Genomic DNA, 25,563 nt, shown 5'->3' with positions numbered 1-25,563 from the left:
TACACTCACATAGGTGTGTTCGGGCACACTCACATGGTTATGTGACATACAGATGTCAACCACAGACACTTTCCTCAATTGCTCTCCATCTTGTATTTTAAACAGGGTCTCTCAAGGCACTTTTAACCTGAATAATTTGTTAGACTAGCTAACTAGCAAGCCCTAAGGATCTTCCTAGCTCCTCTCTCCCAATGTTAAGTTATAGACATGCAGTGTACCTGCCTTTTTCATGTGGATGCTAGGGATCCAAATGCAGGTCCTCTTACATGACAATCACAGTAAATATCTTCCACTCCTCCCCAATCCCCCAACACAAAATGATAAAATGCTCGCATGACACTTTCAAATGAGAGGAAATGAAGGTTGAAACCTAATGAGATAGAAAGGAACAGGAACAAACCCAGAGTCCACACTTGGATCCAAACAGCTAGCTGTGAAAGCAGAGACAAAAAGAGACCTGATGTCTGTGTGGCATGTGTGAAAAAGACCTAGGGGTCTTCACTAATGGAGAACTCAATAGGAGTTGGCAGGGTGACACAGTTACCAATGTAGCTATGCGGACATTTCTGCTGTTTAAATAAAAGTCAGGGTAACATAGCAACAGTGCTGTACTAGTCTAAAATGGCCCCATATCACCTGATGAACAACTAGCCTGGCCAAGTGGGGAGTCAAGGCAGAGACACTGACTTGCCATCTCTGAATGGCTCTTCTCTAGAAGACACCATGACTGTTTAGCCTCCCATAAACTTGAAGTCGACTCCCCACATCTTCCCTAACTCCAATTCTCTTAAATTTAAGCAAATGTGAAAGAGAGGTTGCTCCAGCCGGGGATACTCCATTGGAGAAAATGATGTTCCCTTTGCCAACTGATATGAAGTGCATATAGCACTCTAGGGCAGGCCCATGTCCGATAGCTGACTAGTACAAAATAAGCTACATGCTTGTGGTTTGTTTATGTGGTTTGTTTTGTTTTGGTTTTGTCTCAGAATTTTTTGTTTTAGTCAATTGTTTTGTGTTTTGTTTTCCTGTTTATGATTTTGTGGGGTTAATTTTCCAGAGGAAAGAGAAAGAGGGAGAAGGAAAGAGAGAGAGAGATGGAGGGGGGTGGAGGTAGAAGGAGAGAGAGAACATAAAGTTGGATGGGTAGGGAGGTTGGGAAGATGTGGAAAGAATTGGAACTGGGGGAAGGGAAAACATGATCAAAATATATTGTATGAAAAGAAAACTTTAAGTAGAAAGAGAGCAGATCTACTTTGAGCTATCAAACACTGAACCAATCTATCGCAAAAGGTGATGAACTCCTCATATCTCAGAGATTGACATCCCAAGAAAATGGTGCATCACCTTCCACAAAGAAGACAACACAAGCCAGCGTGCCACAAAGTGGTAAGGAACACACACTAGAATCAGCCCAGTATGCCACACCTCTGTTAGCAGCACACACTAGAGTCAGTTGAGCATGCCACACCGGGTGAGAGGCAGATGCCAGAGTCAGACTGTGTTTGAATTCCAACTCGGCCATTTATTGCTTGTATGGAATTGGAAATTAAGATAATAAAAGTCTCTATCCCTTTTGGTTATTGTCAAGATTCAATAGCAAGGATGGTGCTGGTGTGTGCATAAGCAGTACTCATTGTTCAACACGAGGCAAAGGCTGCATGGTAGGTAGAGACCATTATGTTAGAAGAAGAGACTAACACAGATGTAGAGGCTCACAGCCATTCATCGATCTGAGTACAGGGTCCCCAGTGAAGGAATTAGAGAAAGGACCAATGGAGCTGAGGGGTTTGCAGCCCCTTAGGAGGAACAACAATATGAACTAACTAGTACCCTCGGAGCTCCCAGGGTCTCAACCACCAACCAAGGACTGCACATGGAGGTGTCTGATTGTTCAGGCAGCATGTGTATGGTAGAGGATTGCAAAGTTGATCATCAATAGGAGGAAAGGACCTTGGCCCTTTTAAGGTTCTGAGCCTCAGTGTAGGGGAATGCCAGGGCCAGAAAGTGGGAGAGGGCGGGGTGGCAGGCATGGGGAAGGGGGAGGCAACAGGGGTTTGTTTTTGTTGTTTTTGTTTGTTTCTTTGTTTTTTGGAGGGGAAAATGGGAATGGGGAAATTCGCATGTAAATAAAGAAAATATTTAAAATAAAAAAAATAAATAAAATTAAAAAAAAAGGAAGAAGAAGAGAAAAACATTCATAGCACCAAATTTCTCTCTTTAAAACTCCTCTGTGTTTATAACCTCTCTTTTGGATTTCTCTGAGAGAATTGAGGGGAAAAGGGACCTCCCTGGATGGGGATGCCTTGGTAGCATGGCTCGTAAAAATCAGCCTAGGAATACATGATCCACATCCTGATCCTCGTTAGGCCAGTTACCTCACACTCACAAGCATTTGGTCTTGGGTTAAAACCTATACTCACCCTGTGACTAGCAATGACACGCCAGTGCTGGGACAGAACCACAAAAATAGGAAGGTATTTCTTTTTCTGCAAAGAGCTGAGGGAAAGGGTTTGGGGACGACCTATGGGACTATTTAGCTATATTTAATAAGAAACAGAGGGGAAGGTTTTCACACAATGAGATGCTAATATTTCATTTCATTGTTGATTTGCTTGACAACTATTCAAAGGACTTATTTTTCAGCCCGTGGTTTATCGGGTGTCAAAAACAATAAAACCACGGCCCCTGTGTGGCTCACAATGTAGAGGAGACAGACAAACATAAACATGAGGAAGTTACAGTAAGTTCACAGCAGAAAGTGCTTCGGCCACAAAAACAGGGGAAGGAGCGGGGATGTGCAGACCCGGGAGGATGGAGAAACCAAAAACACATAAAGAGTCCTAGAGGACCACAGAGGCCATATCAGGTGCCAGAAAAGAAGGTAAGGGCGGGCATCACATAGATATGTGTGACGCTGTGTTCCAGGTAGAGCAAAGGCTCATGGGCACAGCTGTGTATCTGTCTTTTAAAGGAAAACAAAGAGGCCTTTGTGGGTGAAGGAAGTATCACAAACGGGAAGAAAGCTGTCAGTAGTAATGGGGTCATTAGTTTGGGGTGCATCATGTAGGATCATTGTAAGAACTGTGGCTCTTACCTTGACAGAAATATGAAACCCAAATAGAGCGTGGACTGACAAATTAAAGTGAAGTCCAGCTATTTGGCTCTGCTGCTGGAAAGAAAAGAAAGTAAGAGGCTACCAAGCGCTTCTGCCACAATCTACGTTAGAGGACATAATAACCAGCTGGAGAGGTACAGAGATGTGACCAGAGTCTAGATGTATCACGAATTTGGGAGAACAGCCCCACTGGTAAAGTCAATATGAAATCTGGGAGAAAGCCCAGAGCTGAGAGTGATGCTAAGGTGTTAGTGTAAGCAATAGGAAGATTGGGGCTACCATTCAGTGTGATTAAAAAAAAAAAAGCTATGAATGAAAACAGGTCTAGTGGACTCAATATGAAATCTGAGAGAAAGCCCAGAGCTGAGAGTGATGCTAAGGTGTTGATGGAAGCAGTAGGAAGGTTAGGGTTACCATTCACTGTGATAAAGAAAGCTATGAGTGGAAACAGGCCAGGAACAACTCAGCTTCATGACTTAAGGATCTTGTCTAGGTCAGACAAAGGAAACACCCCAAATATCAGCATCACACCCCAAAACAGCATGGCAGAGACCCCATCGGTGAGTCAACAATCACTTGGCAGGGAATCATTTGAGGCAAACAAGGGATCTAATGAAAGCTTAGTCTAGATGGTTGCTAAGGTAATCTTGTCCCTGACTAAAATACAATTTTATAATACCTTAACAACATATGATACAGGGTGTGTGTGTGTGTGTGTGTGTGTGTGTGTGTGTGTGTGTGTGTGTAGTATTCTAGTCTAAAGAGGCTTTTAAAGTCATGACAAAAATAATTGCCTCAGGTGACTTCCACTCTGAGGAGATAGGTCAGATATTAAAGCCACGTTTCATAGAGCTAAACCTGGCCAGCAAATGTCATCTTCTTAAACCATCCACGGGAAAATGGCACTTGGCAATGACATTTGTGACACACAGAAGTGTTGGCAGAAGGCTGGACTAATGTTCCTGTTTTTAATTTTTAATTTTCCTCCTTTAGCTTCACAGTGGTGAATTTCAGCTCTTTCTGATCTACCCACGAGCACTGAATTCTTTTTATTTTTTTTAATGTAATAAGGAAAACTCTGTTAGTTAAATAAGAGTTCTCTCAAAAGCCTGACTCTCCCCCTCCCCCAACAACTTTCTTTCAGTGTAGGTCACCATGCATTATGAGAACACTTAGTTACAGGAAGGAGGCAAGGAATAATATTGCCATACTCCTAGGGTTTGAAAATAAGTCATTTAGCACCTAAAATTGCAATGTTCTCTGCTATCGCCGTTTTCCTAGCTTCATTAATTTTTTTCTTCCCAAGTCAGCATCCACTCTTACAAGCCTCTGTCTCCTGCTGTCATCAAAGCATTTGCATGCATTAATCCATGACACATGGGTGCATTTGATCCAGAACTGATTCTCTGCCTGCCAACCAGGAAGAAACACAGTTCTAGAAATGAAAATAAGGAGGTTTTTTTAAAAAAAAAAATTACCCAGGAGAACAGAAAAACACCTCCTTGCTAGTGTACCCTATCCCAATTTTCTCTAAAACAAACAGGAACATTCTAGATGGTGTGGTAGTGAGTGCTTTGACCTTTGAGACCCAGATACAAAATTTTCTTAGAACTGGACATCAGTTTACAGACTACGCTCTATGCAATGAGGAGAAAGAGGGAGGGGGAAAAAGTAAGCAAGCAAGCAAGCAAAAGCATGACATGTCTGTGATAGGAAAGAAATGCAAGAGACTGGAGAACAGGAATACACATGGCCTTTTCAAGCCTTCACGCCAAGGAGAAGGTGGACTTAATCATTTAAAAGTCAGCTATGTGGGAATAAAGTCAATATGGTCCAGGGATCTCTGTGGGGCTTGGGTGTTGATCTGGACTCACTAACTAGATTATGCCTTTCTCCAATTCCCCTTTGCCTTCTTTACTGAAGTAAAGAAGCCTCACCAAAGGATTAAAACAAGCAGCCATGTAAACAGGGCTATCTACAGAAGGGAGAAGCCTGCCATTGGGTTGAGTTATACAACCAGGTCTCACCAGAATGGTGTGGACAAAAAATGACTTGTTCCAAACAGCGGCCTCTTGCTGTCAGACCAAACTCTTCTCTGCCACAGCCAGCATCTCTATCTCCATTGAGGGGAGCAGGCGAAGCACTTAGAGCCAACCTCTGCCAACAGCCCCATAAGCAGGGAAGAGCCTAAGCCACTTGTGCTGAGAAGACTGGATCCTCTGACATCACCTGGCCTGGCCTGACATTCATTTGTTCCCACCTTAATGCTGCCCATCTCAGCTAAACCTACGGTGTACTGCAGGAGGCACGGTTTCCACACTGCCACTGCAGCAAGCTAACAGGCCACCTGGAAATAGAAGATGCTCCTGCTTCAAATTTTTGCTTTTCCATTTACTAGTCTGCACTTAGTGGCAAAGATATTTAGCTCCTGTGTGCCCTGTGGCCCTTACTCACAGAAAGCAGAGAGTAAATACCTCATGGGGTGAAGATGCGGCTTAAGGAAATGATTTAGAATGCTTGGCACAGTGCAAATGATTAGCAAAAGTTTGCATTTGGGATTCGTGTAAATTTTAGGGATAGGTAAGGGATGGGAGTGCTAAGTCACTCTTTTCCTTCCTAAGCCAGGCTTTCCTCTGCCCCCTGTGTCCTTCAAAACATCTGCATGCACTGTTCCACAGAGAGGCAGCTCCTTCCCTCCAATCTGATCATTCTGCTTTAACTTTGGTTCTTCATCCTGACCAAAACACCAAAGAGAATGCTGTGATCTTTGCCAGGAAGCTTTTCTTGCCCTCTCTCCTCATCCTTTCCTCTTGGAACAGCACACTCTACCTCTTCTGCTTGTATTGGAATCAGGGAGGATTTTGCCCGGATCCTAGTCTTTCCTCTCATCAATACAATGCAATAAAGGAAGGATAGGAGGCGTGGCTGCTTCCCAGGGTCCATAGTAGGATGACAGGGATTCTGCCTTGATGGAACTCACACACATAGCACACAAACACATACACACCCACCCACCCACCCCAACACACACACACACTTTAACCACCTAACACAAAATTCAATGTTTTAAATAGTATAGGAAGCCCTTATTTTCAAAGGCTCTATCATGATGACAACACCCTTGAATTAGCATCTTGATATTGCTTTTCCTTGATGAACTGCATGATAGCCAGCAGAAAGAACTTCACACTAGACCTTACTCACACAAACAAGTACATCAATAAGGCTTTCTACTTACAACAATAATAAACTACCCTTACTTGTTTTCAACAGTTTAATTAAATACAATTAACTCTGGTTTGTTTTGGCAACCTATTAATGTCACAATTGAAAATAAATAGACTTATGAAAAGATTATAATTAATAAATCCTTTACACTACTGTAAAATTACTCAGATGCTCTGCCTGCCAGAAATCCTTAACAGCATTTGTGAAGTATGTTAATGAGGACAGTAAAAAGAAGATAATAAAGCTTCCAGAAGAACTCAGGAAGGCTTGATAATGCTTTTGACCCCTTTGGTACACATCTGATGACTATTGGATACAGTTATTAAGAGACTCTGAGACATTAATTGAAAATTTATCATCATCTTAAAATATCTTTAATCCATGGTTTTGTCTATTCAGGCTATTCTCTCATGGAAGCTCAAATTCCCTAGACTTTTAGAATAGAGCACTGATACCTCTTTTTATTTTTTTTCCTTGTTGACAAGGTTCAGAATTTTAGACATCATACACCTTAGGCATTTACATTTTTTGGAAACAGGGTCTTACACAGCCTATGTTGTCCTCAAACTCACTCTACAGGCAAGGATATCCCTGAATATTGATCTTGTTGCTTCCATCTCCCCATATCTAGGACAACATGCATGCATTACTACGTTCCATTAATGCTGAGGATAATACAGGGTTTTGTGTGCATTAGACAAATACTTCACCATACTGACCCACAACCATAGCCAAGTATATGCATGTATGCATATATGCATGCTGTGTGGGTGTGCGTGGGTGCAGGTGTATTATGGGCATGCATATGTGGAGGCCAGAGGTCATTGTCAAGTGTCTTATTCTGTGGTATCTACCTTATCTTTTGAGACAAGGTCTCTCTCTCACTGAACCAAATCCTCAACAGTTGGCTAGACCTTCTGACCAGTGCATTCTGGGGATCTGCCAACATCTGCCTTCACAGTACTACAAGTATGGATGCTCACAACCATGTGCTGATTTCACATACAGGGTCTAGGCATCCTGACTCAGGTCTACTTCATGCTTGCGTGGCAAGCACTTTGTCAACTGAGTCATCTCCCCAGTCCTAGCCTAGACAATTCTTAATAGACAAAGGTAATATTTTATACTCAGACCAGAAAATAAAGGAGACATGTGAGAGTGTAGCTTCAAAACACAAATGTTAGGCTGGGATGAGTCCCATGGACATTTAGATAGCACTGTGCTTATCAGCATTTTAATGGTTATCTTCCTTTAGTAGCTGGGCTATGTGATAAATAAGCAACAGTTTATTTTAAGGACAACTCGATCAAAAGAATGGGGCTCAGTAAGAGAGCATAGGCTTAGCATTGGTAAGTCTCCGCGCTCAGTTCCCAGTGTCCCCAAGATAATTAAAGTTAATAAAAAAAGAAAAAAGTGACACCAGGAAGCATAGATCTGTGATATAAGATTTTGTGTGACTAGTGTCTACTTTAGTCCAGTTATAATAGAAATGCTTATCTTCTGAAAGTAACAACAATATTAGCTTTTAGAACCCTTCTCTTTCATCGGTTATTAATTAACTAAACTTCCATCTTGGCTGGCATACACAGGCACTACCAAACTTGACTAGAGCTCTCTTGTAAGTAATTACATATACAGAACATTGTTAGGAGAAGAGCACTAGAGATATTGACTTATTCATATTGACTTAGAACTCATGGCTAACTATTGAGTATTGCAGAAGAGAGATTAACCATAAAATCTCTATTATTTGTTGGGCTGCATACATAGATTTTATTGTCAAAAGACTCAGATATGACTGTGATTAATAATGACCAAGTTATAAAATTTATATGTGCATCTTCATTACATGATAAAATATTAAGAGTATTTATTGATACCATTATTAAGTATCTCATCTACCTCATTTTTCCTGACATTGATATAGTTATCTAATAGTAGAGCAAGATTCCACATACTGAGCACTTACTCTAGAGAAGATATACAACACACATCTTCACTAGTTTCCTGCCCAAGTCTGAAAACTGGGATTTTATTAACAGGGGTCTTCCCATGTGATGGATTAAACAGGAAACATTAGCTCACTTATCCATACTTAGAGCAAATAAATATAGTAACAATAGAAGCAGGATACAAACTTTTGGTTTGTTTAGTATACCACACTGTTCCAACCCAACCCACTACTTACCCCCAAAATAATTAGCAGGGTGAAGTCAAGCCATACAAAGCAAAGATGACTCTCTAATTTCTAAAGACGCAGGAAGATGCTTCACTCCTGGGTGCCTAATCTATTCCAGGATATGTTCTAAGTACTAAGTTTGTACCAACTCTTTTGATCATTCAATTTGTTATTTTTATTTTTTTAACATTTTATTTTATGTGTCCAGATGTTTTCCTAGTGCACATCTCTGTGCCATTTATATGCACACAGTACGTGCAGAGGCCAGGGAGGGCCTGAAGCCCTGGAACTGGAATTACAGAAGTTGTATGTCTCCATCTGGGCTCTAAGAATAGACCTCAGCAAATGCTCTTAACTGTTGAGCCAGCTCTCCAGCTCCCAAGTAATGCATTTTAAAGGAATAATATGGCCCATATTGAAGGGACATGTGATGTACATAAAGGAGCAATCTAGACCAGAAAGATCCATGATACAGCATGTTATCAAGAGGCTGCTGGGTAATGACTGTTCTAGGGGTGGTTGCTGGTTTTTTGTTTTTGTTTGTTTGTTTGTTTGTTTGTTTTTTAAAATCATTGCTGCCCTATTTAGTTACTTGGTGATTCTGAGATACAATCTGGGCTCTGTGATTGATTAATCATGTTTGCAATGGTAGCTTCCTAGAAAACACTAGTTGCCTGCTAAGAGTGTGCTATCCCTGGCCATTGGAGATATTTTTAGGGAGGAAAATATGTATTTGATGACAACAGGGATTGGAAAGGAAGATTTCTTGTCTGATTCCACGAGCAATTTCTACCTAACATGTTACTGAGCTGTGAGCCTAGCATGTTTTATTGAAAGACAGAAAATTCAATATTTTAGCAAAAAGACACAGCTGCAAATGATCAAATCACTTACTAGAAAGGTCAGCCCACTTTACAATAGTCTGCATAATTTATAAAATCTCAACATGATAAATGCCAAAAAATTCTTATCAGAAAAGTTAGATTGTAGTTGGAGAGAATTCTTTCCCAGTGTGAATGATTTACAATTTCATTTTGAGTATTACAGAAAAATTTCCACTACGACCATTTCTCCTCCACTGCTACTTCCTTATGTGTGGTACAGAAGAGTCTCTAGAGCCTACCGGCAAACAATAGCCCTGAAAAAAAAGTACTTGCAAATGAGTTGCTGTTCACCAAGCAAAGAAACAACAGAACACGTGTGCTCTGCTTTGCCTCTTTGTCTTGCAGCATGGAGACAAAGGCACTCCTCAAAAGCACAGCCTTTTAGAGATTAAGCACAAGTTCTCAACAAGCAAGGTGCTTAGCCAGTGTAAAACAATGGTCCTTGCATGGAAATCAGTTTTCTAATTTCCTTTGGTTTAGAGTACCATGCTGACATTCTGAGCAGTACAAGGCTAAGGTGGAAGTATGACTTGAGGAAGAGTCCCTGCATTTCTTCTAACCTTCGGCACATTTTTGCTGCTGCGTGGAACACTGAGAATGATGCTATACCACATATAGACAGGGAACATGGGGTAGAGAAGGGATCATGCCACACTGAACTCTGTATACAGTAAACGGAGGTGCCACTCAGACACTGGAAAGAATCCCCAGTGTGTCATCCCAAGTCATAACCAATGACCTTATTATTTAGACCTTCTTCATAAAATGAAAGGATATCCTACCTCACCAGGTTATTGTAAAAACTCATGTTTAGGTGTCACATTTGTTCATCGGCAAATATTCAGTTGCCCTCAATGTGTGTAAATATGGTTTCCAGCATGACCAGCATCTCCGTCCTCCCAGAACATATGTTGTTCTATATGTTGAGCTTATGTTGTGTATGCATTACTTAAAAAAATAGTCATCTTTAGTACAACAGGAAAAAAAATCACTGCACCCAATAGATGGCAAATGACATTTGATGAATATCATGTATTAAATGTATGCAATGTTAAAAATAAAATCAAGAGGGGATGTTTTAGGAGGGTGTGAATAGTAGAATATAGGTAAAATGAAAGTAGACAAGAATGTTAGAGGCAGAAAGATTTAAGCAGGAGTCGGGGTAAGGGATGGGGAAAATGAAGGAATGGGAGACAGAGTTAACCAAAATGAAGGGTGTGTGAAAAGCCATATAGAAACCTACTATATTGCAACCCAGTTAAAAATATAACTAGAGGGGATAGTAGATCATATGCCATATGGAAGCACAGGGAAGGAGTACCACGTGCTGAAAATAAGGGACTATGACAGCTTGGCCCTACATAGGACTTCTGTAGTGCTCTGTCTGCCCCAAGGGTCAGAGGACATCAGAAGAGAGTGTAGACAATGATCACTTATTGATCTTGTAGGACTGATAGAAGACTGGCGATTGGCAACCCACAAGCTACTGTATCTTTTAGTTAATTCTGGAAGCAACTGTCAAAAGTATAGCCCAACAAATGTTCACCCAGTGACCTCAGTTCTGGAGTACCTTTCCAGGATGTGACATTTTTGAATTCTTGGCATATGAAATGCAAGGAGGAACTAAGTTAATACCATTTGATATAACGGTATTTAAGAAGGTTCCAGAAACAACATTCCTCTGCCTTTCATCATTTTGCTTCATAAGAGGGTTGACTGAGCTTTCACTGTGGCGACTTATTATTTTTAATTTAAACTCCCATGAACACTCATCTCCAGCCACATAGTTGTCTTGACAAAAGTGGTCTTCAAACCTTTCATAACCACAACTCAGTGAAGAAGAGAACTATCCAATTCCCACCTATTACACCTTCCTAATAGAAAGAGTCCTGGGAGATAAGTTCCTGGCAAGAAGCCTGTACGAAACAGTTTTTGTGAAATGAGATGAACCTATTAACAGGTTCTTAGCAAGCAATGTTCTAGCTCTGTGGACACAGAAGTAGCATGAGAACACATGTGTGGAGGTCCACAGTAAGCACCTGCACAATGTCACTGTACAAATAATAATGGCACACAGAGTGATAAGATGCACACATTTTAGCAATTAGAATCTAAATTACCACAAGCCACACTGCCACCACTCTGCTTTCTCCAGGGCCTGATGTAACTTAGGCTGTCCTCAGTCTTTGTAAGTAGTTTAGGGTGGCCTTGAGCTCCCAACTGAGGCTGAGGTTACATGTATATACCACCACATTTTCTGGGGTGCTGGGGATAAACCCTAGGGTTTTGTCTATGCTAGGCAAACATTCTACCAGTCCAACCTCAGATCAATCACCTTTGAGCCGTAGTTCAGGACTGGTTTAATGGCTAGTCTTCTTCGGCAATTTGAAGTACAGGATACGCAACTATGCATCATTCATACTATAGGGTTAACCAAACAGCACATAGCAAACTAATTGATAATGAGAAAACTAAACCAACAGTGACTTATAATTAAAAACTAGACCACAGCAATTGAAAATCACTAACAACTAAAACAACACTCATGATACGCTGATAACAAATTGCCTTCTCTCAAATGGGAAGAATTATAATTATCTGAATGCAGGAACTTTGCAGCATTTCTAAGAGCTTGCGGGCAGGGTTCCTATGAGAATACTAAATTAGGCATGCTCAGGAACCTCAGTTATATGTCACTTGCTGAAGAATGATGACATCAGGGGCCTTCTAATAAGTTGTCTTTACTCTTGCATGAAATAAATGCACTTGTTTAAGGAACAACAATGAAAAAGAAATAATATTGGCTTCCAAGATATATTTGTGACATACTAGTCAGTTGCAAATTAGATTCTGAGAACTTTAATAAAATATTAAATTAAGAGCTTTATGTGGGCATCACAAGTACTTCTGGAAACTTCTCTTAGTTTTATTACATTTACCAATTACCATTTCTCTTAAGCCTTAATTTAAAAGAAAATAATTATTTTTTTTTAGCTGAGATTCACATAAGACCTCTGATTAGAACAATGGCCTCACTGTATAAAAACTCTCTGTTGACTGGAGTCCCCATAATGACAATTCCTCTACATATAAAAAACACAGATTCAAGTGTTTGTACCTGTTGGGCAAAACTCAGGGCAGGACTCAGATGTGTGTACAATTTTAAATCAAGTCAAGCCAGATGTGTACAATGTCCCCCACTTAGTACCTATTGGCTTGCCTCTCTTTACTTGACTTGCATAGATATATGTAATAAATTCTTTAGGAATAAAAAGTATGGGAGCTAGAGATAATTGTGTCTGCAGCCTGCAGGAAGGATGCCATTCTTAGTGAAGATCTGTAGACTTCACTTGATATTTATGATAAGGAAATTACATATAGAGGTTAAGATCCAAGATCACTTTCAAATATCAGATAATCTTCATACTTTGGGCCAGGTTCAGAGGCAGCTCAGCACAAGTTCATTTCTCAAGATGTGTGTCTACTCTTCAGTGATCTCTGCTATTGGCATCTCCTAATCCCCACCGCAGACCACCATTTGTTTCAGTTCTTTGTGTTACCATTGGGGGTTTTGCCTTTCTCACCGAGTTGTCTATAAAGTTTAATTTCAGCCAATATCTCTTAGAAAGGGGTATTTTTGCAATGAATCTTTCTACATGGAATGGATACAATGAACAAACCAGTTCTTGGAAGCAGTTTAAAGATTCATTATCTTACAACATACATCACTATGGAATACATGGGTTGCCTCTTTGAAGTGTGAACAGCGTTCATTCCTTCCTTCCAATCATTGCCACTGGAGCCTTAATGATTGACAGCTTTGGGGGTATGCTAAAGCATAGCCTCTGAGTCCTACTTTAAGGTCATTTCTCTTTACTGTATGTGATAATTTCTTAAAAAGCTAATGTAGTCCTTTTCCACAGCATGTGAGTGTTAGAAGATATAAAGGACTTGTTTAGGTAACACAAAGCCCAGTTGAGTAACAAGTATTTACCGAAGAGTTATTCAGTCTTTATTCAGTAGGAAGCTTAGCCTGCTGACCCTGATCTAGGATGTGTGGTTAATTGCTAGAGCATGGTAATGTTTTCCTTCAACTTCGGTGCTTTATTGAAATCTAGGAGCTGGAATTCTGAGAAGTGTAAGACTCAGTCCACTATTTATCCACAGAACTAAGAACCAAGACAATCCCTGTGGATATGTATACTCTGATGACTTTAATTTGGGAATGAATGGCATGAAGTATCCTAAAAGATAATGCCTAGTCAGGATGTAGTAGAGGAGACACTGATAATGCCATGAAAACAGACATCATACCAGAGGGGCTCAGGGTCTTCTGCCCGATAGGATCTAGAATAAGGCTTGGTTTGATGTCTTGCCTACATGAAGGAAGTCTTTAATCAACACACAGACAACTCACTATTCAATCCAATTTCTGGGAAGAAAAATTCATGATAACACGATTTCTGTTTTCATTTGGGGGTTTGTTATTACATAACATCAAGAGGAGAGAAGAAAGAGTAGGCTTACAAAGTTTCCCATGTGCTTTGAGGGTATCTTTGGGGGGTTCAATTAGTTTAAACAACTTGTTTAAAAAAAATAATTCATCTTTTCTTTACCCCAGAGAAGGGGGAAATTGCCTGTCTGGCGTTCTCTTTGCTACCAAGATGAAGTTATTTTTTTTTCCTCTTGAAATCAAAAGACTTAGGCACTGAAAGACTGTTCCCTGCCTGTTAAAGGGAACTTTCTCTTCAGTCCCCCAAGCTTATCCCTATAAGACTTTTTCAAACCTAAAAGGTGGGGAAGGAAACTCATTGTCTAAAATAAAAATTCTTAAGCATTCAACATATGACCATATATATATATGTGTGTGTGTGTGTGTGTGTGTGTGTGTGTGTGTGTGTGTGTGTAGTCTCTATATATGCATCTCTAAGTACATTTTAGAGTAGTAGTTCTTCATATTATTTTGCTTAGCGAAATAGCTGTCAAACATCAAACATTTAAATTCCTATACAAAGACATACATACCTATACATGTATATGCTATACTGATTATTTGCTATCTATCACTATACATTTGAATGCTATCCACACACACAAACAGCATTAATCCTAAATGTTCTTGTACTCTCACATCTAAACACACACACACACACACACACACGTCATAACAACTAACAAAATGTTCACAATTTTACCAAAACCTTCATCAATTTTTCATTGAATAATTTATCAGGTATCTTCTGTTTGTCTACTGCAGCCAAGCACCTTAGTAATAGTGAAATAGAAAGGATGAATAAAGCTCGAGAATTCTCTTCTCCCATGTTTCTCAGTCCATGTGATGTGTGTGGTCATTTTCAATGCTTCCCAAATAAAAAAGGAATGTTTGCAAAATTTAGATAAACAATATCTAATTGTTTCTTATCTGCAACTGTTTCCAAAACTTTCATACATTTGTGGCGTGCATCACCTAGAGAAGAATATATTATAGAGCAATTGCTTCCCCAACATTCAACCCTGTTTCCACAATAAGGATCTTTATGAATCAGAATTTGGATAATACTGGTGCACATCTTCAATTAATATGAGGCTCTTAGGAAAGAAGTCTCATGGTAATCTCTAATCCATTTCCCTTTCATTTGTGTTTATTTTAAAATAGTGTTTGATTTGCTTCTAATTTAATCATTAAAATTCTAGAACTAGTTTTTGAGACTTTCATTAAAAAGCAGTATACACTCATATCATAATGAATTAAAAATATAGACTAACAACAAGTAAAACTCCTAAGTCATGGCTATGGCTCTCTTGAACTCTCAGCAAGTGTGTTTACCTGCGAGAAATTTACATAAAATTAGGGCCATCAACGTGATGTCATAGACTGGGAGGGACACAAGAGACCTCACCCCTCCCTGAAAATATATCGACAGTCAAGAGAAAAGTTTTCTTTAGTGGTATTTCCACTGGAAGGGTGTTCATGCTCCAGGAAATAACAGCCCCCAATATTCCTATAAGAAATCCTAATTAGACTCATTGGCTCACACATACATTTTTTAAAAAATAAAGACACAATGTGGCTGGAGAGGTGGCTGAGTAGTTATGAGAATGCTAACTTTTATCACAAAGCTCATGGGTTTATTTCCCAGCATCTACACTGAGTAGCTCACAACTACCTGTAACTCCAGATCCAGGGCATTGAACACCTCTGGCCCCCTCCTGTACCTGCACTCCTGGGTACATACCCACCCACAGACATGTGCATACACACCATTCAAAATAAAAACAAGCCTTAAAAAGGCATGAAGAAGAGAGGAACTCAAGAGGATAAATGAACATGAAAGAAGGCCAAGGGATGGTAGGAGGAGGCAGAATGTGAACAGAATGTCATGTACAGGCATGAAAATATAGACCAAACCCCATTTTGTGTATAAATACATGCAAATTAGAAACTAAGCCATCTAAGTCATTGAGGATTTTCTTCATCTTTTACTGATTTTCATAACCTTTTGATATTTTTTGCATTTGTTCAAATTATTTGAAAACAGTATTCTGCTTCTTGTTTCCTTCATTTGGCACTATGTCTGAGGGATTTTTCCATATGAGCACACAATGAACATAGCTCATCCTTTGTACTGGCCACACTGTATCCCATTGGGTAGATGTGTGCCATAATTTATTTTATCAATCCCATTTTGATGGAGCTGAAACTCTGTTTTGCCATTAGAACTGTGACGGCAACGACTAGGCCTCAACATGTTTTTTCACACCTGTCCAATTTTTTTTCCCCTAGGGATAAGCATCTAGAGGTGGCAGTGCCTGTCTACATTCACACACTTCACACTTTAAGCGATCCCATGATAAACCTGTGGGACAGTGGTTCGCAGGCTTCAGTGTACTCAAACTGAAATGTTTTGCGGTGTTTCGGATTAAGAGGTCAGATCGTCATCTCCAATGAAGTTTAAGAACTTAGCGATTGACAACGAATGTTCATTTGTGCCAGTACTAAATACTTTGTTTGCAGTGGCGTATACTACCTATTGTCCTTAGTATGAGCAAGGTCCTATGCTCAAATCGGTAGCCATTTATAATGTATTGTCATCATTCTGTTCCAAGTTCATGGCAGTGACAGGAAATATGTATCTGTATCTTTACTTGGCCCTGGTATTTAGGATTTTATTTGATGTCCATAGCTATACTCTGACTCTTGGAAGAGGTCACTGTCATCGATCAGATGATCAATGCGTTATCACTAGCACCAGCTTACACCAAATAACAGCTTGTCTGCTCCAATCCTAACACCAATCCACTACACTTTGAGACTTCGCTCTAGTAGGCATTCCTAAAAGGAAAATGTACAACCACAGTTGTACCCACTAGTTCTTAAACACTAAAACTATAAAGCAACCCTTTATTGAAAAGCAGCTTGGCCTCTAAAATATATCCCCTAAGGTAGTTTCTTAAAATGCAGTTTTTAATGGAAGGGTAAAAACTAATGTAAGGTGTGTACAAATTTTTATTAATTTACCCCAAATCCTTATGTTAAAATGGATGGTGATGTTCACTACATAATAAAGTTACAAATGTGGCTTTCTAATGTATATAGTTTGCTTGATACAATTTAAATCTTGTCAAGTATAAATTATATAGACATTCTCTTCAGAGCAAGCTTTTATATATCATTTCCAACGTCAACGAAATCGCATTGACTCAAGAACAAATGATTCATTGTTTACTTCTAACTTGTGCCTCATGTAATTCATAGGAATATGATTTTATTTTACTAAAGAATCCCAGGGATTCATGTCTTGCAAAAGAATTTTGAGAAGATTCCTATTCTATTGTTTCAAAGACACCCCTGACACACACACCCACATCCACTCACATACCTCAAATAAAGTAAACATTAAAATTGTCATTGTAAGTCACTTATCCACATCAGGAGCAAGCATAATCTTAAATTGGAAGGCTCAATTGGCAGACCATTTGTCCTTTGTCTTCCATGCACTCTCTGTTGAGTGTGAAGAATTTAGGCTGTTGTAGTTATGGGAAACAATCGAGATGCTACATTCAATTTCCATTGTGAAGCTGGTCTTTTAAAAATTAAGTGGCCTTCCAAAGGTTTGGTATGGAGATAGGGGGGAGGCACAAATGTTTTTCAAGTTGTCATAGCAACTTCCTATGTTGTTCCCCAGATAAAAACTATTCCAATATTCAATTATTGAAACTGTGAATCTGTTAATCTATAGAACATTTTACTCACTTATGTAATTTTAAATTTCAGTTTCATTTGATTGAGTGTTTTAATCTCCCTTAACTAGTGAGTAAGTGAAAATAAATGGTGCATTTCTAATACTATAAATATGAAAAATAGGAAGTACTTAAGGGATACAGGCAAATGCATTAAAATAAGTCAGTTTTCTAGTTAACATATTCTCATTCTGTTTGTGTGCAAACCCACTACACTGAGGAGACAGATCACAAATGTATGGCCTTACAAAAACACTGTCCCAATTTCATGTTATGACAGCAGAAATTGGCCCAAATCTCTAACCATTTCCCTTAACAGGCCCTGGCTGGCTGGTGCCATCCAGGTGAGGCGCAGTCTCAACAAGGGGAATGGCTCGTCAAATTCCTCTCATCTGTCAGCATTGTGGATTATTTCTTGAGAGACTGAAATTGCCTGCTTGCAATCTGAACACCATCAATCTTGCTGTGGAGGGGACTGTGAAGCTGCCTGTGAGGTACTGACTGGAGCGGGGAGGACTACCATTCCTAAGGAGGTGAGGGTGTCTCTTGAGCCCCCCATTATACACACCCACTGGCACACACACACACACACTCCTGGTGAAAGATTTGTCATTTTGCACTTTTCTACATGCTTGGCATGCATGCCAAGTGCACTGTTCTGCCTTGTGAAGGAACCGATTTTTCAAGCTTAGGCAAATGTAGCCAGGCCGGGGCCAGATACTGTCTCGTTTGTTCTCATCATGTCACTTATTCACACCAATTTGAGAGAATGAGATTGTGTTTTCCCTTTTGTTGCTCATTTATCCAACTATTTATTTATGTATTTGCTCATTTAAGGGCGGGTTGCCACAGACTACTGGCCCTGGTTTTGTTGTTTGCTTCTTTGTTTGTGCATACATTTCATTAGCACCCCTGGCCATTTAAGACCCACAGAGGAAAATGCCACAACACTTTTATCTGAACAAAAAAGAAGAAACATTTTTTTACTCTTAAAACCAAAACAGGAGAGCACATTAAAGAGTGACTGAAATAATTTAGATGATTACTAGGACCAAGATTGACCATTTTAATCTCCCCAGCTATTGGGGAAATCCTAAGGAAGTTCTTGAATAAGCACATTACAAAACCCACTGGCCTTCCAAATCAACATAATTTTAATCTCTCTGCATCTTGAAGAGGCATTTATAGTTCCTCCTTTTTACAATAAGGCTGAAATTGGGCTCAAAGAGTGAGTATTTGGGGGTAAACTTGTTGGCAACACAGTTCTTGGGAATATTTAAGGTATAGATCCAACATGTATTGTCTTGTAATGAGCAAATTCTATGGTAGATAAGGGGAAATATGAGTAATGAGTTTAATTTCAGTCAGAGTCTTGAATATGTTTCTCAATTTTAAAAATCATGGTATCTTAATAAGACCTAAGATGATAGGAATTTCTGTTACACACAATAGTTCCAGCTCCCATAAGCAAGTAGACACACACTATGTGATAACCCATTACAAATTATGGAATCTTCTTTTGTTTTGGGTTAGTGACTACATGCACAAAATAAAGACAGGTTGTAATCACTGGCATATCCTAGCCATGCATCTCATGGCTGGAAAAAAACAAAAGCAACAAGCTTTTGTCCTGGCCAAGTAGATTTATTTAGCAGTCTGAACTGTAAAATTTGACTCAATCAACATCTCTAACATACAGGTCGTAGTCTCTTACACAGAAAGTCTGCTATGGCTGATAGAGGAAAATTCAATTCACAATGCACATAGCGTTTCTCACTTCCTAGGAAGTTGTTCCCTCATCCGCCTCCCCCATGTCCTAATGGGTAAATTAGTTCAAATATGAAAAGTCACTCCTCTAAGGTCAGATCACCAAAGTTAAGTGACAGATGTTGCTTCAGCTAACTCCCAGACTGGCTGGCCCCTTAAATGGGTACATGTATTGACACGACCTTAAAGTTATAGATTATATCTAATGCTTCTCAAAGAGGCTACCTGGTATAGTCATGTTGTATGCTACAGGATATTTTCCCGTCTGTGACAGAATCACATACATGACCTCCCATCGACAACCATTCTTTGGGTGGCTTCAGGCTTGTCATCCAGCCCCTCCAAACTTCTACTTCTGTTGTCTGGGAAAAGGGGGTGAACTATACCGACTTACACAAAGATGGAAATAGCAATATGAATTAACCCTGAACAGGATGCTTAGTACTGTCCGGATTAATGGCTCCGCATTTCCCGGATTATTTGTATGACTATGTAACAAGCCGAAGACTTTTCTTGCCAGAACTGATTGACTATTAAGTGATTGGAGATAGCTCAGGGATCCCCAAATCAAAGATTGTGTTCCCTCCATGTTGGCACTGAAGCTTCTGGCAGGAATCTGGAGCTTCCCGTGCCAGGGTCTGCACACAGGACACAGAAAACACAGGCGAGCAGCACCCGCGCGGCAGCAGAGTGATTTCCATGCCCACCCGCAGGGGCACCAGCGCCCCCTCTCTCCCTCGCTGACCCGACTTACAAAAAGAAGGAGGCTGGGATGGGGGGACAGCTGGCCTCCGCCCCCGGCCCTCCTCTGCACCTAAGGGCTGCAGACTCAGCAGGCGGGCGCTGGCATGCACCCTCCCATCTCTATCCAGTCTGCCCCAGACTGGAAGCTGAGCCCCGAGAGGCAGCAAAAGACACCGGGAGAGGGATTGGAGAAGGCCAAAACAAGAGCAGGGAATCACACAGTCAAGGTTGCGGAGCCACAAAAGACAGCACGCAGACTGCGAACCTGCCTGCCACACAGAGAAGCCCTGTGGATGGCAGGAGGCCAGGGAAGGATATGGAGAGGGATCTGGAGGGAGGGGCGGCAGCACCCACGAATCGAGGAGCGGGAACTTGGGCGTGCAACTGGTCCCCCCGGAACGTTGGGCTTCACCATCAGAGGGTACCAGCAAGGACTTTGAGGTAGGGGGTGCGGCGGAAAGAACACAAAGGCTAAACACGACTGCTACGCAGAAAATGGAAAGGAACCATTCCGAGAAGCAACCAGAAAGCTTAAGAACAATCGAAACCTGGAGCGACTTGGGAATGAGAGAGCTGAAGAGGCAAAGAGAGAAAAATCCAGATTGGAGAGTGATGGGAGGGAAGTTAGAAGCCGAGGAAAGCAAACTGCACCAGGAACTAAAAGGAAAAGTAAATCAATAAAGGAAATTTTCAAAAACCATGCCAGAGCGAACTTGTTCCTGAAACTGCCAACAGAGGGAGGAAAAAAGGGTGGGGGCACCGAATATACTGGAGAAAACAAAAGTAAAGAGAGGAAGGGAGAGAAGACAGGATGCAAATTAAACCAGACACGACATAGTAAGTCACTGTTTCCTTTTCTTTTTCATTGACAACTCCTAAAGTTAGTCTGGTCATTAACGCATCTGTGGACTCTTTAGCCACATAGTCTGAAATGACTGTATCTGCACTAGGTATAAACTTGCCCCAGGGGAATACATCCTTTTCCCAATCCTCTGGTTTTGAAAGTTACCCCCACCTTTTGTAGAATAGTTTGCTAGAGTCCAAAGCCAAATCAGTCTCCTGAACAAGGTGTATGGAAGAGGGTGGTGGTTGGGGGGTTGCTCCTCTAGAGAAACGCACCTTTTCTTAGAAGTTAACAGAAATATCTCTGAGGCGGTTTTTTTTTTTTTTTTTTTTTTTTTTTTTTTTTTGTACACTCTCCTTCCCCCAGAGCATCCAGCCCACAACATGTCTTAGAATTCAAAGGCAAACTGCCCACACCATAGCAGTTTCTGTCACTTGCATTCCGCCATCTGTTGAAGAGACCGTGGTGAGGTTGGAGGAGCCCTCCTGGGGAGGCTGCTCCCCCACTTACCTGGCCGGTGCAGGTGGTGCTGCTGGAAGGTGTGTTGGAGTGATCCATGGCAGAGCAGCATCGCACAAGCACTTATCCACAAGTACAGGACCCAGGACATTGCAGAGACCATTGCCATTCTCTAAAGAGAACATCAGACAAGAACAGGTTACCCCTGGCTTCAAGCCCCTAGAGCGGTATGGAGGGAGCCCACTGAGCAGGGAAAGGGAGACCTCAGACGAAGACGTTGTGTTCTTTTGCTACTTGGCTGGCTAGAAGGAACGGTCCTGTAGAGGTCATGCTGGGGAGTCGGATTGAAGACCCTTTCCAGAAGCTCATAAGTATGTCCCTTGAGTTCTGCAAGAGTCCAATGATTGCCCAAAATGCAAAAATAAAGTTTGCCACTGTTAACTAGGCAGATTCAAACATTACATGCCCATCAAGATAGTCAGTTTTACAAAAAGATCTGCGAACTAGTTTTCCCAGGCAGTCGGTAGCTGTAGACTTGCTTATTCTAACTTCATTGCAAGTCTGACATAAGCCTGGAAGAAAAGAGTGGGCTCTTTTTTTTTTTAATTCTACAGTCATGAATTTTTAATCGCAATGCTGTCTTCTAAACTAAGTAATCATTTCTCAGAGGCATGTTGTAATCTCCCGATAGAACGGATCTTTCTGACTAGACTTGAAATCAGAAGGCACCGTGTCTTCAGCCAGAATGAGTTTCAGAGGAAAAGTCTATACGTCTCTCCAACAGCAAGCCATAATTTACAGTATTGCTTTGCCTCCTAAGATCCCATTGTGGCATTTGCTGGAGCACCGATGAATATGTATATACAGGTGGTGTGTGTATTTATATGGCTGAGCATATACCTTTTCTCAGGCACTGAAACTTTGACAATCTTCTCTGCACCTATGAGCACCTCAGGAGCTACAGAAGCTCAACGGCGCTACATATTGTCCAATTTCCCAAACAACACCTTATGCTGCATTTCATATTGCCAAATTAATCAAACTTGAAGCATCGTCCTTAGTCAGCCAGTAATAGGAAGCATCCCCTATATAAGAATTCAGTGAGTGACATGCCTTCCTCTCTGAGAGCTCAGAGAGGGGCTGTGCCATCAAGGCTGTGCACCTTTCCTCTGTCAAATGATACCCTTCAAGAATTTCCCATGCTGAAAACCTGCTATGTATGAAACCTCCCTGTGTGCCTTCCTTAGCTGTGGAAATTGGTACTTTATCTAAACCAGTGATCTTCAGCAAAAATAAGCATTGTGCACACATATATATGCATGTGCATAATTCTGGGTAATTTGCAGGTTTCAGAGATGGAGTGTTTGAGAATGGCTTTGAGGATGACAATACATAAATGTGACAACTGTAATTAAGTGAGAAGTGGGAAACATTCTTTCCAGCAGCATGGAGCCATCCATGCCCCAGGCAATGACTCAGATGGACCAGGCATTTTCTAATTAGTTTCTAGTTTGGTGGCCCACTGTTTACTTTTGTATACAGCATGCTTTGTCTCATTGTTTTCAGAACTAGCAGGATAGCAGAGACGCACTCTCATCAGCAGAGGTAAATAGCAACTCCCCTCCTGTGAATCCCCAAATGAATGCATTTTAGAACCTTTCAGAATAGCCTGCAAATTACAGAGAGACAAAACAGAGGTGACCCGGTATGCATTTGCTATTCGGCCATCACTGTTAAAATGCACTGGAAATTTAACTCAGGGAGGAAAAAAAAATCTAACCATCATCAAACTTAACGATTCTTCAGAGACTCTCCTTCTGCTCATTTAACCCACACACACAACATGCTGTGACTTCACAATTACAGGGCTTTTCTCTTCCTTCCTTCCTTCCTTCCTTTCTTCCTTCCTTCTTCCTTCTTTTCTTCCTTCCTTCTTCCTTCCTCTCTTCCTTTCTTGCTCTCCTTCTTTCCTTCTTTCCTTCTTGTCCCCCCAGTTAACTTTCTGTGATTCTCAGCATTACTTCCCAAGCTCCTGAATTTCTCTTCTCTTGGCTGCTCTCTGGCAGAGCTCTGCTCTGTGGTAGTGTTTCCCCCCAAATAATGCATCTAGTCTTGCATACTTCTCTGAATATGTTGCAAATCAGCTTTCTGAATCTTAAATCTTACAAAGGCTTTCTTACCTGAGAAATCCAGCCAAGAGCAGGGCACCCTCCTAGTGTTCATTGGAAAGAGCTAACACTTTTTAAAATCCATCTGTGCCACAGTTCTGAGATTTTTTTTCAAAGAGAATGCTTCCCAGCAATTCTTTATTAAGAATTGAGAAAAAAAAAAAAAAGGCAAGCTTTCCTCTTCCAGTCCTGCTTCCACAGTTGTGAAGATGTTGGGTTCGTTCACTGTATTGTCAGAAAAGGAACCAAGGTTTGAGGGGTGGAAACCTTGTCATGTTCACCTTTAAATCATCTCCTGGCGTCACCTCTGTCTGACGAGACCTTTGAAGTGATGGTGAGCTAATGTAGTTTCCTGATGAGAAGCAGTTTATAGCCACGGACAGACCATCCCTACTCCAGTACATTCAGGACAGAGTTAGGCAGCGAAATGTAGGAGCAGGGCTGCTATACCTCCGTAAGTAGCGGGAGTCTGTTTCAATACACCCCTCCTCTCTAAAGTCTCACATGTCTTAAAGTGACATTACCCTCGATTATAGATAAGGTAAATTCTAATGACTGCCCTTAACTCTCCCATGACTCAAGCAGCACTTTAACATGATATCACCTGATAGTCTCTGGTGGAGGTTTTAGAGGGGTTTTTTGTTGTTGTTGTTGTTGTTTGTGTTTTGTTTTGTTTTCTTATACCATTCTCATGCCAGAGGACTGAAAAATGAAAGACAAGAAAGCATCATGCAACATATTGATAATGTTAATGGCTTTTAGGCTTCAAACAGTAAATGGGAAAGTGAAGCACGTACCAGGTCTAACCCCTGAATCTTCTTCTTGCAGGCAAGCTAACCGAATATAGCTAGGCTTATCCTGAGGCTTTTTTTCGGTTAGTTGTCTTGTCAGCTTATTTCTCGAAATACAGTTTATCTGAAATACAACTGGTATTTGTGTTCCTAAGCAAAATTAAAAAAAAAAATCTAAGGAGTTATTTAACATATTTAATAAGTAGAAATACATCATTGCTGGCACCAGAGACTGAGTGATGATGAAGAAATATGCTCAAGGTTCTTTGTAAAAAGTATTTTTTGCTCTCTTTAAATAGCATGCTGAGATGGAAAGGGGAAACACTCAGAAGTTCAGTTGCATCTCTAGTACTATGGTGTGAACCCCGGCTTCCCTGGAAATATACTATGATTGTACTTAAACTTCAGAGACGCATGGGAGATGACCTACTTTTCCTTTAGAGGCTGCTCTGTGATAATTCTCTGGAATGCTCATTCAATGGCTTCACAAGTCGCTCACATCACACCTACTATGTGACAGATGCTTGGGATAAAGCAGAAAGCAAGACTGGTGTGATCCCCAATGTCAAAGGTCACTGCCTTAAGTCCTCTACATTATTTTCAGAACCGAGACTGTTCTCACAATTTTCTTGCCTTGAAAACTTCAAAGTTTCTGAGAATTCTTTTGCCTTTTGTGGGCATTATAAAGAAGGCTGAATGCTGGGTGCATCCCTGAGAACAACCTTCTTTCCTATGCTCTACAGTGAAAGGGGGAGACTGTCTTGGTGTTACATCCATCTTTCCCACTGCTCTTTGAGTGACGGCACCTCCTTTCTTCTTCCATTACTCTCTCCCTCCTTTCTCCTTCCATTCCTCTCTCCCTCCTTTCTCCTTCCATGCCCCCCTCCCTCCCTCCATTCCTCCCTTCTTTCCTACTACCTCCATAAACCAGATTTCAAAATAACAATCAAGTTAATTAATAATGACAGAGTTTTAGTTTGGATTTGTATGCTTCTGTCATTCATTATTGCTGCCTTCACTAATGGGTGTCTATAAGACACTTACTCTCTTGCTTTAGAATCAAGACAACAAGAGAAACAGCCCCAGGAAGAGGAGTCAGAGTTCATCACACCTTCCCCATGTGCTGACACTATTCTGAACTCT

At 40.8% G+C, this 25,563-nt stretch overlaps 1 protein-coding gene across 3 annotated transcripts in view; it reads right to left on the bottom strand.

The window, feature by feature from the left end:
• Tafa1 (TAFA chemokine like family member 1) overlaps positions 1 to 24,113 on the bottom strand; it is a 510,281-nt gene extending 486,168 nt beyond the window's left edge. The window contains exons 1-2 of one of the 3 annotated variants that reach the window (XM_031382684.1): positions 23,642 to 24,113; positions 21,513 to 21,633 (exon numbers count right to left, since the gene is read on the bottom strand). In XM_031382684.1, the coding sequence (XP_031238544.1) occupies positions 21,513 to 21,630 (118 nt within the window). In that variant the 5' untranslated portion in view covers positions 21,631 to 21,633; positions 23,642 to 24,113. Of the gene's footprint in view, positions 1 to 21,512; positions 22,288 to 23,641 lie in introns of those variants that run through there. The other 2 variants (XM_031382683.1, XM_031382681.1) reach the window with 2 other exon arrangements.
• Between the last annotated feature and the right edge of the window lie 1,450 nt (positions 24,114 to 25,563).

Source organism: Mastomys coucha, unplaced genomic scaffold, assembly GCF_008632895.1.
Source record: "Mastomys coucha isolate ucsf_1 unplaced genomic scaffold, UCSF_Mcou_1 pScaffold20, whole genome shotgun sequence".
NCBI classification, from domain to species: domain Eukaryota; kingdom Metazoa; phylum Chordata; class Mammalia; order Rodentia; family Muridae; genus Mastomys; species Mastomys coucha.
Note: the sequence above shows the minus strand (reverse complement) of the source record. Positions and strands in the feature narration are given on the sequence as shown.